Below are 15933 nucleotides of genomic sequence, written 5' to 3' on the forward strand. Positions count from 1 at the left end.
CGGCGCCACCCCTCTGGTCTGTACTCCGCATGTCAAACAAACGAGAGAGAAGAAGGCATTGGGTAAGTCCCGCGGGAATGGAAGCAAGCGAGGGCCATATCAGGTTAGGGGGGGTGCGCGCGAGACTTGGCTCTCGAAAAGACCCGAGTCTAGCGAGTATGCTTACCTACTGCCAGCATTCCAGATGGGATAAGGTAGCTGCCAACCTTGCACAGAACCTTGCACAGCCTTGATGGGACGCATGCCCTGTGTGCCAAAGTTCCCTCCACCCCCAGCTGGTTCGGCGAAAGACTTTCTTTCAAAACAAAGGGGGGATGCACTTACAAGTAGATATCGAGGCTAGCCTCGCAGGGCAAGAGGGCTTGTCAGATGTCAAACGACATGGGGGCACCCATGTGTCAAAGAGTCCGGGCGCAGGGTGCCCGTCGTCACGGTCCAGCCAATCAGGTATGGAGCGCAAAGCTTGGGATGGCCTGTTGTCCCAACCATCCCTGTCGCTTCCAAGACGCACTCTGTTTTGCCTCAAAACTTTTGGCACGGGCGGTTCCCTGGGTCGCAACTCCATTGCGAATAACACCGTAGCACTCTGCCGTCTTCTAAGGGGTCTGAATACTCGGTAGCGACTACCCTGCTGACATTTCTGCCCAGCCCGGTGATCTCTGCTCGTGCGATCATTGGAGATCATATGTGCATCGTCGAGAGGACTGTCCCTTTCCGGTAAAAGCGGGCGCGTAGATGGTGCTCCAGGCGTAAGATGCTCAGAAATGATAAGGCCGAACTGACGGCCAGGGTCTTCATCATCGTCTGAAGTCGGGTCGAAGCGGCGAGGAATATCACCACTCTGGAACAAATCCAAAGAGGGCGAGCAGGAGAAGGAGTCTTGCCCAAGAGTACTTCCTCAACAGCATTGTATCAAAGGGTGTGATATTCCTACAAGGTCTATTCCACTTAAGCCTCCTGATTTGCATAATTAAACAGCCAGAGCAACGCAACCAGAGCCAATGCGTTGGCGAATGGATAGCTTTGTCGCCACCATCGGCTGCTGCTCTCGCGCGGTAATTTATTGGTCGATGATGCACCGCAGGGCCTGACCTGATGTCCGCTGTTGCGAGTACCACTCTCGAGCTGGTCCATCTCGATGCCGCCAGGCGTGAGACCAGCATCTAGCCCATCGCCAAATAGCCAGCTTGCACAATCTCTCAATCCACAGTGAGCTTTATGACTAGCCCAAAGGAGAAGAATGGTCAAAACTACGGTCTCAAGACGCCAGCCAAGAGCAGAGACAATGCCCTCGCTCTCAGTCCAGAGCCCGATCCTCAGGAGGCCGGTGCCATCGCCAGAGAGCAGGATGTGGCGATGCAACACGTAACTTTCGACGGCGAAACGTCCCAGAAATGCTGGAACCGCAAAATAGACGTGTCGCAAAGTCCGGTGCGAGGTTCTCAGGACAGCAAATGATAAGACGACGGGTGCTGCAAAACGGAGGTGAAGTCTATCGTAATCCTCTCGAGTATTGCACTCTGGCCGAATATAGCTCCATAGGAAAACCACAAGAGACAGAGCAGAGAAGATGCGTAGAATGTTCTGCCAAGGCAATGTTGGTCCGACGTGATTCAGTGGCTGATCCATTAGCGACCGTTTCTCGCCTGATGATGCTTGGGGAGGATATCTCGCATGTCCATTTACTGTCGACTCTGAGATTGTTGATCCCTGTGCATAGCACGCAGCCCATAGACCAGCCAGTCCTGGAAACGTGTCAAGAGCGAGCTGCTTCCTGATGAGTTCCTGGTCATAAACGATAGGAGCCATCTTCTGCAGAGCATGGCCAATATAAGTCATGAATCGTGGGTCGTGGGCCAGGTACAGAGTCGCTAGAGCCACAAGGAAGAGCTTCGAGTGCAGAAAACGAGGGGTTTGATTTGCACGCCTCAAGATTCGGAAGCCAACATATGTGAGGACAAACCAGAATGAGAGCAAGTAGGTGAGGTGGTACGTGGTCCAGCTGACCGCCATGACTAGACCCAGAAGACAGCTAAGTGCGTTGAGACGGAATATAACGACACAGAATCGGCCAAATGAGAGGTCGTCTGTTTCAATGAAGTACCTCGCATGATTGTAAGCCGTTATGAAGACAAAGGACGATATGCACAGACGAGTTAACGCATAGGCCCACAGCACTTCATTCGTGTTTTGGAACCGCAGTAGTAAGAGAGTTATGTGCATCCAGCCCTGCCATTCATTAGCAATATGCTGTGGCAAGAGGCGAACTGACTGTCGTGGATTGTCCGTGGTGATTCGGTTCGTCTCTTCATTCTCGGTGAACGCTGACTGAACCGACAGGGCAGCGAGAAGATGGCCCAGGGCTAGGAGGCCGAGTAGTGTCCCGTGAGCATAATGCTTTTCGGCTTTTGCAAAAAGTTGCGTTCTGTCGGCTAGGAAGCAATATGCGGCAACCAAGACAATAGTCAGGAGCGCGCGCAGCTTGAGGGCCAGCGGTGACTGGAATCGAAGAGAGAGCGAGGTAGATATCCCTGTCGCTGAGACGGCAACTGAAAAAATAATCACACCGAGGAGAGCCAAAATGGCCTGTCCGCCAAGGAGCGAGGGGTATCCTGCGCAACAAGTAATCTGATTAAGCTGGCCATGCCAGACAAGTCCGGCATTGCATCGAACATTGAGAGCGGCATCAATCCAGCGTTCAGTGAACCCCTCGTGCATGTGAATGCCGTTCTCCATATAAGCATTTTGCGCATGCCGAGTCATCTCATTATAGACCATGGCGAGGTGGGATCTTGCAACCGACGGTAAGTGGTCTAGATACCGGTTCATGGTTTGAATCTTCTCCGGACTTAAGCTGTGTTTCCTGCTGCTCGAGAGTTTGTTGTACGCTGGGATGTGCACTGGTGCCAGCAAGACTTGATTTGATATATCGTTATACGATAGTTTTCTGCCGTGAGAAGAGGAAACCGCATTTCTTAGATACGGTGTCACGCCATCAATCGATCGCTTGAAGACGGGAAAATAGTCCTCACCGCCGTTGCGCGCAGACCACAGGCCAGGTGCGCCCATAAGAAGCAAGGCGGCAGAGCCGGCAGAGGCTTCGGTGCCATCGGAAGAGAGGATCGGAAGATCTTTGCTCTGGAATCGCGAAAGCTCTTCGAGGAGTATCGATGAATTTAGCCATGGGTCCCAGAGGAACTGCAACTTGACACTCTCGACCTCCAACGAAATGTCGTGTTGCGGGTTCTCAGAGACAAAGGTCTCCATGATCAACTCATCGGCCTTGACATGGTCCAGGCGCCGTACGGCAGCCCAGAAGACCTGCCGCGTGACCGAATCCCCAGCAAAGACGAGCCTTCGGCCGCCGAGGCAGTCGCGAAACTCGTCGCGAGAGTACTCATGCATGCGACAGCCAGCAGGCTCCCACCTCTCGAACTCGCGGCGGGTCTCAGCCAACGTATCGTTGGGAGGCCAGCTGCCATGGTTGAGTAGAGAGTTGCACCTGTCCGGGTCAAGGCGTCCTGTGTTCAATGTTGGGTTAGCTATTCTAGTATCCTGATCACTATGGTGTTGAGATATGTGTGCACAAGACTCACTGATGAAGAGATACTGCAAGCCGATAGCAACAATGACAAGAGCCAGGCAAAGCTGAGGTGCTTGTCCAGCCAGGTTAGAGCTGGCCCTCAAAAGATATTCCCGTAGCCATTTTCGGATGTGAAACATCGGTGTCTGCGATATGGACGTAATGATGGGGTTATCTGCAGTTGGTATGCATGACCTGCAAAGGCTCACAGATTAACGAGTCCGGGAATGGCTCGAGGAGCAAAGCAAGCACAGCTGTGTCTGGCTGATGGCCAAGAGATGATGCATGCAGGCAGAGGGTGGTGCAGGAGAAGGTGGACGAGAGCGAGGGCACGCGACAGCTGAACCTTCTCTTATTGCCAGAAGCGCACTATCGCCCGCGTCCTCCCCAATCCCTGCCTGTTTCAAAGGGGACATTTCGAGTACGTATTAGGCTTTATTGAACCAGAGCGAACATGGCGCCTTGGCAAGACCGGCCGTCGATGAAGGTTTATCAGGGAATCGCTGGATGCCAGCTACTCCAGCGTTGACCTGAGCGCCAATCAAGCCGGGGAACCCCTGCCGGTCCCACTAAAGCGCGTCCTCAATGTGAACGGACCTCCAATTCTGTCAAATTTTACTTCAACCTCAATCCTACCATCTCCGAGCTGCAACCTTACTCTTGCCTTTCCGCAGACACCTTCGACCACCGGGGTTGCCGTTGTTTCCGCACTTCTATGTCAAGTAGCGAGGCTTACGTGAACGGCCATGCTCGCTGGCACCGTTGAGGAGTCCGCCTGGTCGTAATTGATCTCCCAGCGGAGAGTCTCGGTAGGATATCTTGGTAGGTGCCCATATTGCGTCTGAAGACTCTGTCATACCTCCAAACATCGTATACACTGCCGTCTTCTGCCATATCTCGGCCAGCTGATTGCTCCCACGGCTGGTCTTGAGTTTGCGGATGCCTGCTCTCCTCGACGAGGGCGTGCGCATTAGACGAGAACAACCTCGCAATGTTTTTTGAGTACGGATCCTTCTTACTTCTCGCATGGAGGCATTCGTAATTTATCTGTTGTGACATCTCTTGGAACAAGTCTCTGAATTGCGAACTGCTAGCAAGCTCAACGCCATTCGATTTGGCTCTTTGCTTTGGAGCCACCCATCTCGTGCGCTATCATATTGGCCACTCGGCCATCGTTGCCTACTCAACTTCTCCCTTATTGAGCTGGAGCTCACCCTTCGTACCCATTACTTCCAACCATGTAGCTACAAGGAAAGGCAAGCTCCGCCAAGTGGCGGCCGCGGCCTTGTGCAAGAGATGTCCTTGAGAGTATTCCACCCATAACGCAAAGGTAATGCAACTGACTATTGTAAATACAAGCAACATCGCGGCTGGTATGGCTTTATCACCATCTATTTCTTGCCGTTGGCGCGACCAGACCTCCCAGCAAGGTCATAGATCGCTACCAGGAATTTTGTCGCCTCCTCATTCCTATCATGCGAATTTTCAGTTTTGTCGCTGTCCCTTTTCAAGAAGAAGCCAGTGTATTGCTTACCTGCCGTGGGAGAAGAGCCTTTGATGCCAAAAGGGCATGGAGATGCGCCTTATCCTCGTGAGTCCTCGGGCAACCGGCTTTGCTGCTGATGTGTGCAACTTTGACCGACTGAAGGCCCCGGAGCTCTAGCAGCTCATCTATGCCGTTCGCGTCGGAAAGGCGGGGTGGCCGCGTTTGAGAGCCAAAGTACCGGTTCATCATTTCCTGACGCTCGGTCAAGTACATTGTGGTCGACTTCGAGATGACCACAGTGAGGTGCTCCAGGTTCGGGCAGTCAGCCAGAGTCTTGAAAGCCTTGTTGGCATCCTGGCCTCGCCAGTGGACTTGGACAGACTGAAGCATCTGCTTCAGAACGAGGTTGGAGTTGAGGTACAACTGCATCTCGCACACGCACACGAAGTGGATTGTTTGTTGTGAGTAAAAGTAACTCAGAAACTCCTCCTTGACTGTCTTTGAGGTGCGTGCCAAGCTCAGGAAAGTGCTGTTGTTCTGAAGGAAGAAAGCTGCGCTCTCGGACTTAGGACAGAAGCAGCTGCCTTTCTTGTGCCTGGGGACAAGTACTGATTTTGGTGTAACGCTTCCACGCAAGTAGTGCTTGTAGATGATCTGCCGGATCTCTTGGGGAAACTTCATGAAGGAGAGGCTCTCGATCGGGGGAGGTACATCTGTCCAAGAGGGGCGCGTCAGTCAGTCGGGGGTAGCATTCTCCCAAGGGTTGGGAACTCGTGACCATGTACACACCTGCAATGCCCAATATCTCTGTGCAGTTTTTGATGAGAGCAACACAATCCTTGACCTCCTCGGGCTTCTTTTCCATCGCAGTCGCACATTTGGTAATGGTATCCGTCAACGCCTTTCTCGTGCCTGAAGACAGCCTGACCATCCTACCAAGCTCAGCCGCATCCATCGAACCCATGTGGTATTGGTCAAGCGCCTTCAACAGAGTGATCGCTCCCTTTGTGATGCCATATCGAGTGTGCAGCGCCTTCAGCTGCTGGACGTAGAAAGACTTGGAAGACATTTTCGAAATGCTTAGGCGACGCCCTGGGGTGAACAAACACTCATAGGAAGGCCCTGACTTGAAGCGAGAGCTTCTTCAGAGCGACCTCTTTTTCTCCTCCCAAAAGAACCCAGGCGTGCTAAAGACTCGACCAGCGCCGAGAATCAACAGACTGGGCCGCACTCAACAGAAGACTGGAGTGTCCTTGCTTGTGCGAAATGAGAAGAAAGGAGGAGAAAGACGTGTCTTTGAAGTTTTGGAAGCGGTTGAGAGCCGAACTGTTGGCTCCAGGTTGCGTCAAAAAGGGGTGGAGGCTGTTGATAGAGGAGGAAGGTGGGTAGCTTGAATCGATGAGGAAGGCGCAGATGAGAAAGAAGTGAGCTTTTGTAACAGCTTTTCACAGCTTCATTCCCCCCCTCACGTGTTTATTTCGTTGAATGCTTTCATCCATCCTAGTAGTGACTGTGCTATTCCCTCGAGTCGCTCTGGTCAACAGGGCGTGTTGCACTCACCAACACCAGATAAATGGACTGGAACAGCCACCACCCACCTAGCCATCGCCAGGGCCTTGAGTTGACTATTGGCATGGCAGTTCAGCTGCTAGTGAATGGGCAAGACTCATAGTCCACGCATTCGCGTCTATATAGCACAGCATCTCGACCCTGTCACTGTCACCAAGTCGCCATTGTGATCAAACACCCCTTTACCAAAACCTTTGTGATGTCCAAGTTCAGCTCCAACCCCTGGACTCACTTACCTGAGAAGCCCACAAACAGCCAACCGAGGCCCTGGTAACCTTGAGAGGTAATCGCAATTCTTTCAGTTAGCATTGCTGCTTGCTTGCTTGTTTGCTTGCTTGTTGCGTTAAACAGTGTATCCCGGCAAAATTGAGCGACTGCATTGTTGCTAATATTGACTGTATTTGAAATAGCCATTGAGGTTACTTGACCTCGATATTCTATCTAGATGTCCAGGATGAAAGGATTGCCCCCAACGCCAACGCTACGAGTACCAAAAGCCAAACCAGTCATACCGAGCATCAGAATTGGGAGAACAGCGCTGCGACAGCCACAAACATCCACAGCGAGCCCTTGCCGCTCGTCACGCGCAAATAGTTTGGCGCTCCGGACGTCGTCACAGCCGCCCCGCTGGAACTGGTGTTCTTGATACCGTTCAACGAGTTGGCAGTATCGATGCTGGGGCCCTTGTCCCAAAAGTCAACAAGCATAAAGGTCGGCTTTGTGCCCCACTCGGCCTGGCACTGCTTTGCGTGCGTTCCCAGAGCGCCGGTCTTATCCTGGGAAGGGCTGTTGGTGATGTCGATGTCGGACGCGTCCGGTATCTGGATGCTGCTGCCGATGTTGATGTACGCAAAGTGATTCATCAGAGGCATCATGCCGGACTGGACAGCGGAGGCCGCTGACGAGACCCCCTTTGGCCGATCGACGCCGCAAGTGAAGCCGCTAAGGCTGCTCACGTTGAAAGGGGTCTCAAAGACGTAGGTGAATTCGGGCAGGAGGTAGGGATAGGCCGAGTTGGCCGTGATCGAGGCAATGAAGGTGACCAGGCGCTTCTTGCTGTCGATCATTGTTTGCAGCGTCGGCCAGTTCTTGGTTGCCGATGTCGATGGCGGGGTGTAGCCGTAGTCAGCCATCCCGGATGCCTCGAACACCTTGGCGAACACCGAAGCGTCCTGGTCGTCCGAGTTGACGAGGAGGATGGTCACAACGTCGTTTGGGTGCTTGTCCATCCAGTATTTGATGGCCGACAGCCACGATTCTAGCGTTCCGGCATTCAGGACAGAGCAGCTGGTGTGGCAAAGCTGCAGCACACCATTCTCCAGATGGACTTGCGCCTGGAGCAACCGGAGGCCGGCGTCCAATGCCTTTGTGGCGTTGAAGAATTGGTTCCCTGCGATCGAATAGTCGGTCGAGGCGTCTCGGAGGAAAGCGCTGTCATGTGCTCCCAGGTGCGTGACTGAGTTGTACGTCTTGCTGCATAGGTCGGGGGAGTTGTTGCAACCCGTGGAGGTATCTGTTGCTCTTGATCCCAAGCTGGTCGACTGTGACTGTGGTGCAGCAGCGGCCGTCGATACTAGAGACAGTGACATTGCTGTCATGAGACATGCTGATATTAAAGACCGCATGTCGTTCCTGGGAGCCGTCGTCACGAGTGTCTGTTTGCGTCTCGAAAGGCTTATAAGACTAATTCGAGAGTAGGGCACGAGGATTGATGCGTATTCTGTTATGGGGTTCTTTCCAGTACAACCCCAAACGTGAAAGCGTATTATAAGGTAGAAATCAGAGAGTTTCAAGATAAGAGAGAGGAAGAAAGAAGGAGAAAAATAGAGCAGTGGGATCTCAAAAGCCATAGTACATGAACAAAACATTTCTGGGGAGAGAAGCCGTATTGTCCTGTTAGTCGCCGCACTGTGGGTCTCCGTACGAAGGAATCTAGACTGCGCCTCCAGGTTGAGTCGCCAACCTTAAGACGTCAGCGCTATGAAAGCAAACACCTAGGCGAGAGCGTCCTCTCATTTGTCGAGGAGCCAGCCCCTCCAGCGCTGGCTGTAGGGTATGCCTTGCTGGCGCTCCTCCCAGCCCCGGTATTCATGAGTTGGCCAGGATGGCTTGGACGAACTCATTCGCTTGACTGTGTGGGATTGGTCTCATCGTGGCCCATGTACCTGTACCGTAGCAAGGCAAGGTCGCGGCCGACAGCAGCAGTACGCCACCAGAAGGGGATCGCCATCATGCTTGACCTTTCACACAGTGGACATATACCGTGATCAGCGTTCAGCCTGTAACAGGGCAGCAGCAGGGCAACAAGACTGGTCGTGGCGGGCCCCGTTGCTAGAGAGACATGCGGCTCTTTTGCTGTTCTGTGACAGTTCTCGAAACCCCTGCCGGCAAATTCGTGATCGCCCGTTGCAGTCCTGCATCCACTCACTCAGTTCTGGATGCGTTGATCAATACGTCAGCGGGCTGGAGATTGGTTGGTAGGGCTTGTTTACTCTCCCATCTCAGCATCAAACACCAGTCCCCCGCAAACTCGTGACATTGCCCTTTACGAGCCCGCAAAGCGCAGAGGCCAACATACACGCGTCCCCTCACCCACATCTACGATTTCCCTGTTCCTGAATGGGAGCTGAAGGGGTAAAACCGGGGCCGGTCGCTGCACTGCCGACAGACAACGTCGATGTGGCGCGGTCTATTTTTGGGGCCTGTTAGAGGCGGTACATCAGGAGCCCAAGTATCGAAATCCTGCGGCCTTTACAGCACGACGGCGGGTAACACAGCGCAAAAATGATTACAGGTGGACGTTCACTAGTGAATCTTGAAACAGACATCAGAAGCAGAATCATCCATCACCTGAGGAGCTGAGCGGGTGTTCTGGACGATCATTGCAGGCACAGGCAGGCAGGCACACAAAGTCTCTAGCAATGTCAAGTTACCTCCCTGCATGTCCTTGGTAGATCGTTGTAACGCATTGAATCCACATTTCACTACCCTCTGCCGGGCTCGCGAATCGACGCCCCGAGGCCAGCCAGGTCGTTTAACAAACAAAAGAAGCAACGCCAGCCACCCACAGACAGCACACCATGGCGCCGCCTTACGTCCAGCAAGAAATACACAACGATGTAGTCATTACCGCCTTCCCTGCCCTTGAATGAAGTCCACTCCCTATGTCACTCAGTCGTACACTTGATCGCATCCATGACCTTTGCTCCCCTCAACGCTTCTGGCCCTCGACGAAGCTCAACGCCGCCTCGGTTGGCACGCAGTCGATGGAGCTGGTCTTGTTGGTGAATGTGACACCATAGCACTTGTCGGCTACATGGACAATCTCGGGTCTGAAGGTCGTGCAGATGAATTGCGTCCCGGCCTCCTCCGAGATGGACTCTAAGAGTCCGGCGACGGCCGTTCGGTACTGCGCATCAAGATTGGCATCGACCTCGTCGAAGACGACCATGGGACTGGGATCAGTCTGCTGAATGGCAAAGATGAGGCACAATGCGCACAGACCTGTGACATGTGTTAGTATCGGTACTGGGCATATTCTGGTAAGAGATATACGAACTCTTCTGTCCACCACTGAGCTGCTGCACCTTCTGCTGCTCGTCATACTCCTTGGAGTTGAAGGAGACGGAGATGCCCACACCGTAGTAGTTCTCCACCGAGCCCCCGCGCTCCTCTTCATCATCGACAGGGTCGGCGCCACGGCGATCGTGCCTCCGCTGGATGACGAGTCGGCCCTTGCCCGCGGGGACCAGTCGCTCAAAGATCCTGGCAAACTCCTTGGAGATCTGTTTGAATGTGCGCTCAATGGACTCATCCTTGACACGGTCGAGATGGGCCACAAGTTCCTCAATCGAGGACTGAGACGAGTCAAGCTCCTTCCGGCGCTTCAGCAGCTGCTCCTGCTGCGTGGTGAAGTTGTTGTACTGCTCAAAGGCCTTCTTGTTGACATGCTTGAACTTCTTCAGAGACTCGTTGACAGTCTTGAGCTTCTTTGAAATCTAGAGTAATGTGTTAGGATAGATCTGGCTGGAAAGAGTTTGCTCGGAAGCCTTACCTTGGCAGCATCCATGTTTTGGTACTTGTCAAAAGCCTCATCGGGCAGGACACCAAGATCACGGATGTTCTTGGCTGTCTCGGCGAGCTGTTGCGTGAGGAGAGCCTTTCGCTGCAGGCCCTTCTCCATCCTCTTCTTCTGCTTCTCAACAGCTCTCGCCAGCTCCTGTTGTTCCTGCTCCTTGTCGGCCTTGCGCGACAGCAAGCTCGAGATCTGCGTGTTTTGCTTTTCTATCTCAGCCTCGACCTTACGGAGCTTCTGAGAAATGCTGTCAGTCCTCTTCTGGATCTTCTTGAGCTCCTTTTGGGCATCGGAGTAGCTGTCGTCGCCGCCGGCTGACGAAGACGTCTCGAACACTTGGCTCGTGAGCTGATCTTCCTTCAATCTCAAGTTCTGCCGCAGGTCCACCTCAATGACCCTCTTGCGGCCTTCGATCTCGCTGCGCCGAGCGTTGGCGTCGTTGAATTGCTTCTGCAGATCCTGCACTTGCTTGCTGAAGCTTTGTAGCTGCTCTTCCTCCTGAGCACTCAGAGCCTTCTTGAAGTCGTTGTTTCGCTCAGTCTCCAAGGATCCGAGGATTGACGAGTAGCGCTCCATGGTATCATTGATCGAATCCCGGCGACGAATCGCTTCGTCGAGCCGGTCACGCTCTCGCTCGAGCTGTGCCGACTTGTTTCGGTGCTCGGCCCTGAGAGGCTCGAACCCATCGTCGACCTGTCGCAATTGTTGCTCAAGCTTCCGCACCTCGCCCATCGCATGGGTGATTTCCTGGTCCTTGATGCCGATCTGTGTCCTTATGTCCTCGGCCTGAGAGTGCAGACGTTCGTATTCCTCGCGCCACTTGTTGACTGTGCGGACTGCTTCCAGCTTTGACTTGCGGGGATCGATGTAACCACCGGTCATGGCACCCCGCTTGTTTGCCGTGTCACCTTCGAGGGTAATAGCATCGATGTTGTGACGACTTGCATATTGACTGGCAATCATGAGATTGGGGCAGATGATCGTCCGGCCAAAGACATGCTGGAATGCCTTCTCGTACAGGGGGTCGTAGTTGATCTTGCTAACGACGGGAATAGCATCGTTTGCACGCGGTAGATTCACGTGCCTCGTGCGGAGTTGAGCAAGGGGCATGAAGGTAATCCGGCCACCCTGGAGCTTGTTAAGCTCCTTGGCCAACATGGTTCCAGTGTCGGCGTTATCGACAACGTAGTGGAAGAGGCTGCCACCCGCGACTTGCTCGACGGGGACGCGAAAGTTCTCGGGTACGTCCATGAGCTCGGCAAGCGTGCCATAGGCTCCAGGGATGTCCCTCTCCTGCTTGAGCCTACGAATAGTGGCAAGACCTCGAGCGGTCTGGTGGTCCATCGCATTTCGCGACATGTCGCGCTCCGCTCTGTCGCGCTCTTGCCGAGCATTGGAGGAGATTGAGTCAAGCTTGTCATCCTCTCGGCGTAGCACCTTGCGTTCTTCTTGCAGCTTTTCCAGGCGGTCCTGCGCTTCAGAGACCTGGTCGCGTAGAGCACCGCGGTCTCCGCCATAGCCTTCGAGGCTCTGTCGCAGCATCGAGATCTCGGCTTCCAGCGACTGGATCAGCTTGCTCAATTCCGTAACATCTTCTTCGGCAGACATCAGGTTGGCCTTTTGCCCACTGAGATTCATGTTGATGTCCTCAATCTCTCTCCCCAGCCATTCATCTCGCTGAGCCTTGTTCTTAAACTGAGACCCGCGAGTCTGCTTGTTCAAAAGCCGTAACCGGCCAGCCTCGGCCAGGTCGAAGGCCTGTTTAATCTTCAGCTCCCTCTCCCTACGCACCTGGTACTCGGGCTCAAGTTGACGAAGTTGGTTTTCCTTGTCAGCGATTTCAGCACGCACTGCGGCTAATTCGGCATCATGTTGCTGGCGAGCTTGATCGCGAGCAGACTGGCTGTCCGCAAGACTCTTGACCTTCAATTCGGCCTTGGCTCTGGCGCGTGCAGTCTCGCGACGGTCGTCCTCAAGTTGCTGTCGTTCAAGACTGAGCAGCTCAAGCGACTGCTGGAGCTCCTGTAGTGTATGCTCCATCTTGGAAAGGGCTTTTTCGCCGTCCATGAACAGCTTTTGGTTCTCGCTATCGCTAGCCCCTTGCCGAGAGTCTTCAATCTCGGCCAACGCCTCCTGGAAGGCCATTTGTTGCTGATTGTAGTACGCGTACTCCAAGCATCGGCGCTCCCTGTCTTTTTCTTGGAAACCGCGCAACTCTTCCTTCTCCTCCTCAAGTTCACTCATGCGGCTCTTGATGTAGTCAAGAAGCTCATCAATCTTGCCTCGCTTGCTGTTCGTCTCGGCCATGATCTTGAGCGACTCGGCTCTCCGGTTTTCATAGCTCTCTGTTCCAGCAACCTCCTTCAACAGCTTGAGCCGATCTGACTCCTTCATATTGGTCAACGCCGTGACTCGGCCCTGCGGCACGATGTAGTACGAATTCTTCAATGAGAATCCAGCAGTGTCGAGCATGCTGTTGATGTCGGAACGGGTCATGACCTTCTTGTCAACAGAGTATTCGTCGCGCTTCAGGCCGATGGTCCGTCGAAGGGAGACCTCCTTGCCTCTGTCTGTAAATCGGCCATCGCTGTTGTCAAAAATAATCTCGACATATGCGGACATGACGGCAGATCCGGAACCTTCGTGGAGCAGGCTTTGGCGTTCCTCACGACTGAGTTGGGTGTAGGCATCACCGAGGACGAACCGGATCGCGGCGAAGAAGTTGCTTTTTCCAGATCCATTGCGGCCGACAATGACATTGACACCGGGCGAAAAAGGCTCCATGACCGTCTGGTCCTTGTAGCTATTTGCGCGTCAGCAATGCACCGAGGTTGGGGGACGGCGCAATTCGGGCGCATACCTTTTGAAGCCCTGGATGATGAGCTGTTTGATATACATGATGACGGCGGCCGCTGCCTACGGGCAGCTCGTCGACGAATGAACGTAGAATCAAACCACTAAGGACAAGAGCCGACAAAGCCAGGGTCGCGGGCTTGTGTTGGGTCGGAAAGCAGGATGCTTCTGTGGTGCTTGTCACGTCGATAAAGTGAGGGGAGACTGGACGCGTCCATCGCGAGTGGATTTGGCGAAGCGGGAGTGGGACAGCACGACACAGGCACTGGAGCACGGGCCACAATGCGAACTCCCCACCTCGACTGTGCAGGCACTACCTTACACCAGGACCAAACTTGGCTGAATCAATCATTTTGTTGATGGACATCGATGGGAGAGAGAGGGCTGAGTGGCTGGAGTGACTGTTGCACATCGCAAGAATGAGACTTGAAAGACATCAAAAGACAGTATTCATTCAATGTCCAGTACAGTCCTGAGGATTGAAATGTCCATCTTTGCTTCCAATTGTTGTCTTGGCCCATTCAACGCGACATGAAATTATCTGGCCCGAGCTGCAGGGCTCCCAGCGTCGCTCAGAACCCTTTTCCAACCATCCTCAAGGTATTACACTAGTCGAAGCGTCCTGAGTATTCTTGCTTGTAACCCTTGATAGTCATTTCCCTTTTGCGCAACTTGTATTCAAAAGCAGATCAAGGACATGATGACTAGAGCACGTACCTGAGATCCACCAGATTTATGTCGTTCCTAGTGCCTCATATATCTTACTCAAATGGTGATCTACCTCGCAATCCATGACTCGACTGTTTTGTTACATTTTAAACTGAGGTGTGGAAGAAGGGTGAGGATGTTCTATAGCAGGCTTTCTCTTTCTTCATTGCCCAGAGCCAACATGCTAACCTATTCTACTGCGAGTAGGCTTCGGAGGCTTTGACATGGGCTTTGACGCGCACTTACACAACAGATTCCGGAGCAAGCATCCAGGGATCATTTGGCATTCTGTAATTTGGGGCACCAGGTCCACTCATGGCCATTCAATCAGTCTGGCTGATGACTTCCATTCTTGGAAGCTCTTAATCAACAATATCCCTCAGGTGCTAAAGGACTGAATGCCTCTAGCTACCTTACTTATCCAGGTTATCTAGGCTCTTAGGTTGACTGGGGTGCTGCCGTAGATGACGTAGGTATCTGGTTTTGAGGCTACGTCTGAAGACAGGCACAAGTAAATGCTACATAGGATTGTACAAGGAAGTGTCTTGAGAGAGAGGCCTGATTGCTTGATCGCGAGAGCATGTGTTGTTGAAAACAGCCGGTCACAGGCAAGCCAAAATGTTTCGTACACTGATGCCCCAGGTCTCCTTTGCGTGTTTGGCTCAACTGTGCCACATCAAAAGGAAAGTGTGAAGGAAGCCTGGTATTCACACCCACACACACACACATACACCAGACATATGCAACCGTGGATGCAGTGTCTGGACGGCCCGTCGGAGAGACAAACTCAATACACTCGCAAACCTGATACTATTCCGTGGTCAGCCCATCTGCAGGTTTCGTCTTTCCCAAGGTGTGAAAATATGAAGATGCAAGCTCGAAAGGGGACAGGATGCCACAACACGTCGTCGGGATGGACGGTAAGATTGGACGCAAGAGGGTTTCGACCGGGCCTCATCGAGGAAAGCTTTTTGGATTCGCTGGCCTGTGAGTGGATGGAGCTGCGCCTGGCAGGCGGGCAGCACGAGAAGACAGTTTTTCGTGACCGGCCTGATAGCAGGGAGTGTGAGGTGGGTCCATCTATTGCGAAAAATGGCGCTAAGGGGGCTAAGCGAAAGCCGGTGCACCAGGAAGGTGCGGTTGGCACTGGGGCCTGGCTGGTTTGGGGGATGCCCTGGAAACGTGTATAAAAATACAGGACACTCATATAGAATGCCGGACCTGCCCTCCACCCGATTCCCCAAACGTCTGGTATTGTCGGTCCAGTCCAGCCCAGTCCAGTCAGGTCGCATCGTCCACATAATAATTTCTGCCCCATTATTCAGGCAGCCAGCCAACCTCGCTCCTTCTTTGACCAGCAACTTGTCACTCCCTGACACAGCATCAGCAACGCACTGGCCACCCTCTCCACCTACCTGATTGGCTCACACTACACTCATGGTCATGCGTGGTTGATTCAGTGAAGCTATTCCCACTTTTGAGGTTCAGCTGATACTTGTAAGTGGTGTCGCTCTCCAGCATTCCTTATTTTCACCCCTTGCAACCCGACACCACCAACCGCATCTCCCCAACACCCGCTACTACCGTTTTGCTTTGTTCATAATAGCTGCCTGTCCCTCTGCCTGGGCTGTGTGATCTTCTTGTGGCCAGCCTTGGCCA

The 15933-nt window shown here is 53.3% G+C and overlaps 3 protein-coding genes across 3 annotated transcripts; all 3 read right to left on the reverse strand.

Annotated features, from left to right (window-relative positions):
* Window positions 1–948: 948 nt before the first annotated feature.
* On the reverse strand, window positions 949–6138 carry E0L32_005550 (uncharacterized protein; the record flags this gene model as incomplete). Its single annotated transcript, XM_031140084.1, has 4 exons — window positions 949–3521; window positions 3597–3729; window positions 5118–5782; window positions 5859–6138. The coding sequence occupies 4 exons, from the start codon at window positions 6136–6138 to the stop codon at window positions 949–951; spliced, it is 3651 nt and encodes a 1216-aa protein (XP_030996065.1).
* A 1018-nt stretch (window positions 6139–7156) lies between these two features.
* On the reverse strand, window positions 7157–8227 carry E0L32_005551 (uncharacterized protein; the record flags this gene model as incomplete). The annotated part of the gene is made up of 1 exon (XM_031140085.1): window positions 7157–8227. One exon carries the CDS (start codon window positions 8225–8227, stop codon window positions 7157–7159), a length of 1071 nt encoding a protein of 356 aa, XP_030996066.1.
* Window positions 8228–9849: 1622 nt separating this feature from the next.
* On the reverse strand, window positions 9850–13611 carry E0L32_005552 (uncharacterized protein; the record flags this gene model as incomplete). Its single annotated transcript, XM_031140086.1, has 4 exons — window positions 9850–10142; window positions 10198–10636; window positions 10693–13516; window positions 13574–13611. The coding sequence occupies 4 exons, from the start codon at window positions 13609–13611 to the stop codon at window positions 9850–9852; spliced, it is 3594 nt and encodes a 1197-aa protein (XP_030996067.1).
* Between the last annotated feature and the right edge of the window lie 2322 nt (window positions 13612–15933).

Source organism: Thyridium curvatum, assembly GCF_004353045.1.
Source record: "Thyridium curvatum strain D216 chromosome Unknown NODE_29_length_410198_cov_82.451705, whole genome shotgun sequence".
NCBI classification, from domain to species: domain Eukaryota; kingdom Fungi; phylum Ascomycota; class Sordariomycetes; order Thyridiales; family Thyridiaceae; genus Thyridium; species Thyridium curvatum.